The following is a 3,809-nucleotide window of genomic DNA, read 5'->3' on the forward strand; positions in this document are numbered from 1 at the left end:
AGCATAGAGTTGCCAAAAGATGGTCTCATAAATTAATCATATAGTAGTTTGTACTTTTATAGGTGGTAATTAAAACTTAGAAGAAAATTAACCATGCAGAGCACAAGAGAATAAGGAGAAGCTTGACGAGTTAGAGATGAAATTAATTGAACGTACTTGTTGTTAAGAAGATTCTTGACAGCGACGATAGAACCGTCGCCAAGAACACCTCTGTACACAATCCCATACCCTCCTTCTCCGATCACATTCCCTTCCGCAAACCCATCCGTCGCTTCTTCCACTTCTGACATGCTGTACCACCGCCCCCACCCTATGTTCGGCGAAGACTCCACCGACTCCTCCTCCCTCCTCTTCTTACTCCCTTTTATTATTCCCTCAACCTTGATCTCACATTCCTCCTTCTCCTTCTTCTGCTGCTTCTGTTCTTGCTTCCGATTAGGATCAACATCAACGACCGTGTCTTCTTCTTCTTCTTCTTTTTCCATTTTGAGATGATCCGCGAGATCCAATGCATTAACCTCCACAATCTCCTTTGAAACCAGTGGGATCCCGCCTGAGCTGTGCTTCACTCGCATTTTCCCCTTCTTCGAGCTTCTGCTGCTACGCCAAAAGCACACATAAATCACGATCAACAATGCCACCACGATCGCCAAAAAAACCATCACTAACACGTACAGCTTCAGACCTAAAAATGTAGTTCGGTTGGTCAGCTCCGGCAGAGCACCAGCGGTGGATTCCGTGGAGGTTGCTGCCATTGCTGCGAGTGAGGCGGTGTAGTGAATTCTCTCGGGAATCGGGAGTATCTGTGGTCGTTAATTAAGAGCGTTTGGCTTCTGAGAAAACTATAATGAGATGGGATGGTTGGAATTTGGAAAAGGAAAAGAGAAAGGAAAAGAAAAAAAGAAGAGTGGGGTTTCAACTTTGAAGTTTCATCATCAACGGATATAATAAAGACTAAAGCAGAAAAGGCCAATGGAAACAGAGTTCATTTTCAGTTGTTATGTTTTAAGCTTGGAATGGCACTTTATTTACCGAAATGCCACTCCTATCCCTGCTTGCCAAATGCCATTTCAATTGTTCCCATTAGGACGGACCATTATAAATTAATGAGTCATCAATCAACACGTTATCCTTTCTAATTCCACTGTCCATGTCAGGTTAATGAAAGAAAGAACGACTGAAGAAGAATTTGACGAGTAAAGCGCGCATTTCAAATGTAGGAATCCTAAGTAATTATTATTCTTACCATGTACGTAGAAATTACAGGATTCAATTGTTGGACCACCGTAGTCATATAAAGGAATTGATGGGTTGAGGCTGAACGTTGAAGTTGGAGAGCACGTGTCTTGATCTTATTTTCACATCAAAAGCTTTGAAGTACTGTAATGGATGTTCGCACGTAATAATTCGCTGTAATTTTAGTGAAATTCCTGTACTTGGCTCTATATATATGTACATGTCAATTTGATTAATTGACTGAACAGAGATTCCAAGTAAACGTGATTATCCAACGTAACTCACCACCAAACCATTGCTTTACAATTCGCCATTTAATAATATTGCTTTTAATTCCCTCAATAATGAATTTCACCAACAACTAACCCTGTTCTTCTCAAGAATTCCAGTATGCTAATTAGAATAACTAAAGATACAAGTCTTTGTCTATTAATTTTTTGGGTCGACATCTGTCTCCTACCGTTGTATTCATGGAATAAGAATCTCCATTCAACTCCAGTGACAGTGCCAAGCTCATTTACTTGCTGATTTCCAATTTTGCCATATACTCAAGCTAACAAGGTTGAGGAATAAACGGAGCTTATTAAAGTAACAAAAAGTAATTCTATCAACAAGGAAAATTTAGGAGTTAATTTAATTAGATTGGGTGTAAGTAACCCGTGACCCCACTTCAATTGGATATGTAATGACAAACATGGTGCACAATACAAAGTGATGAGTTTTCTTTTCAAATACTTGTCCATTATGATAGTTGATCAGTGAATCAAGCATGTTATATTTGCATATGTATGTGCATATTAATATCATAATAGGCGTCTCCTAAAGTTGCGAGTAGTGCCTTGGTAAGTCTTAACAAGCACGCCAACTCCAATGCCAATGCCAATGCAAACACTCAGACCAATTCCAACACCTACTCTCACACCTGCATTGAACCATGACACCTCTCCATCTTCTTCTTCAGCAGCAACATATGCTCTTCTTTGGTACAAATCAATGTTGTTATCCTCCTCTTCAGGCTTTTCACTCATGTTATCTGCAGCCTTTAATTAGTACAAGAATTGCCATGCAACTATTATTAGTAAGAATAAAATAAAAGAAGGAAATAAAAGCAAAACCCCTTTCACTTGTTAACCTGTAAAGTGAATGTCGAAGGAGCACTTGTCTCGTTTTCCAGGTTTGTAGAGAATGTCCCCATCCTTGTGTGTTTTATCTGAGAACTAAGGTGGAGGGTCTTTGTTAAGACAATTGGAGTATCCAAGAAGGACCCAGCAATGTAGACCTCTATTGTAGGTAAAGTTGAACCTGGCAACATGAATTTCTTGCTCTTGAAGAAACTAGTTCCAGGAATTATAATTGACTCACAGTTCATGCTCCATCTTTGTCCATTAACAGATCCATTGCTATTGCATAATTCTAAGACCCCAGAAACCAACAGAACATCTTTGTCAAACACTTCAAACTTAACATTACTACTCATCTTAATACTATCTGTGCTTACAAATGTCACTTCTTTTGATTTCTTATCTACTCTATCTCTTTTGAGAAGGCTTGAAACACCCTCGGATTGCATAGTAGCGCGGACGCCATTAACTTTGAGAAGTGTGCCAGGATTTGATGAAATACATTTCAGTTTGAGAACTTCGGGAGCAGAATTATCAAGATCAGATTTGCAAACTCTGACTAAAAATACTCTTATGTCAAAGCAGGGCAATGATTGATCCCTTATGGAGAATGGATGTTTATTCTGCCTTGAAACTCTATGTATATTTCCATTAGCCTTGTAACAATTCTCCATTGCTACCCATTCACTTGGTTTCTTTCATTTTTGTTCTCGATTGCTATATGGAAGTAGCAACCGTATAAGAACCCTGCAATTGTATACCATTACTAAGCCACTGTACTAAGTTTATTATACACAACAATTTAATTAGCTTGAAAGTAAAAGAGATATTTACAACTTATAACAAATGAAGAAATCACTGGAACTTGAAAGAAAGGATAGGAGTCATCCAAAGAAGAAATACAAACAAATCATGAAATGCAAAATGCAAAATGCAAGCAACGCCACATGAATCAGATAAAGCTACCACTAGCATGAATGATGTAGATCGGAATTAATGAAATCATGTTAATAGAATCATTTAAAGGCAACACTACTCACCGCAATGAAAAGAAACCAAACTTGATCCTCCGCTACCAGAGAAAACAAAATGAAGCTTTTTGTGTTAACAGAGGAGAATCTAGGAAGCAACCCTAAGTCGTGAAACGAAATAGAATATTAGGGCCAATAGATTTGGGATTATGATTGTGAATGTAATCGTTTTGTGTATCGGGGAAACGGAGATTGAATCTGCGAGGTAGAGGTTCTTACTTGGCAGGGTCGTTGTACGTAGGTAGTTACGCACACTAATTTTGTGAAAAAGAAACATTACAACACAAGGCAACGCGTTTCTTAAAATGGCTAATTACATCCGATTGATTCGACCATTCATTGGGGATACTGTCTGTTAGTTAGTTGTCACTTGTTAGTTTAATGGAGAAAAATTAAACTATTTACAATTTCAGTCAATCAC

The 3,809-nt window shown here is 38.3% G+C and overlaps 2 protein-coding genes across 3 annotated transcripts in view; both read right to left on the reverse strand.

The window, feature by feature from the left end:
* Positions 1-1,037, reverse strand: part of LOC107609773 (probable receptor-like serine/threonine-protein kinase At4g34500) — a 3,927-nt gene extending 2,890 nt beyond the window's left edge. The window contains exon 1 of one of the 2 annotated variants that reach the window (XM_016311796.2): positions 157-1,037. In XM_016311796.2, coding sequence (XP_016167282.1) covers positions 157-755 — 599 coding nt within the window. In that variant the 5' untranslated portion in view covers positions 756-1,037. The remainder of the gene's footprint in view (positions 1-156) is intronic. The other variant, XM_016311795.2, reaches the window with a different exon arrangement.
* Positions 1,775-3,725, reverse strand: LOC107608466 (uncharacterized protein At1g01500-like). Its single transcript, XM_016310247.2, has 3 exons — positions 3,398-3,725; positions 2,369-3,104; positions 1,775-2,276 (listed from the first exon to the last, which is right to left on the reverse strand). The coding sequence occupies exons 2-3, from the start codon at positions 3,029-3,031 to the stop codon at positions 2,040-2,042; spliced, it is 900 nt and encodes a 299-aa protein (XP_016165733.1). The 5' UTR covers positions 3,032-3,104; positions 3,398-3,725; the 3' UTR covers positions 1,775-2,039.

Source organism: Arachis ipaensis, chromosome B07 (assembly GCF_000816755.2).
Source record: "Arachis ipaensis cultivar K30076 chromosome B07, Araip1.1, whole genome shotgun sequence".
In the NCBI taxonomy this organism is placed as follows: domain Eukaryota; kingdom Viridiplantae; phylum Streptophyta; class Magnoliopsida; order Fabales; family Fabaceae; genus Arachis; species Arachis ipaensis.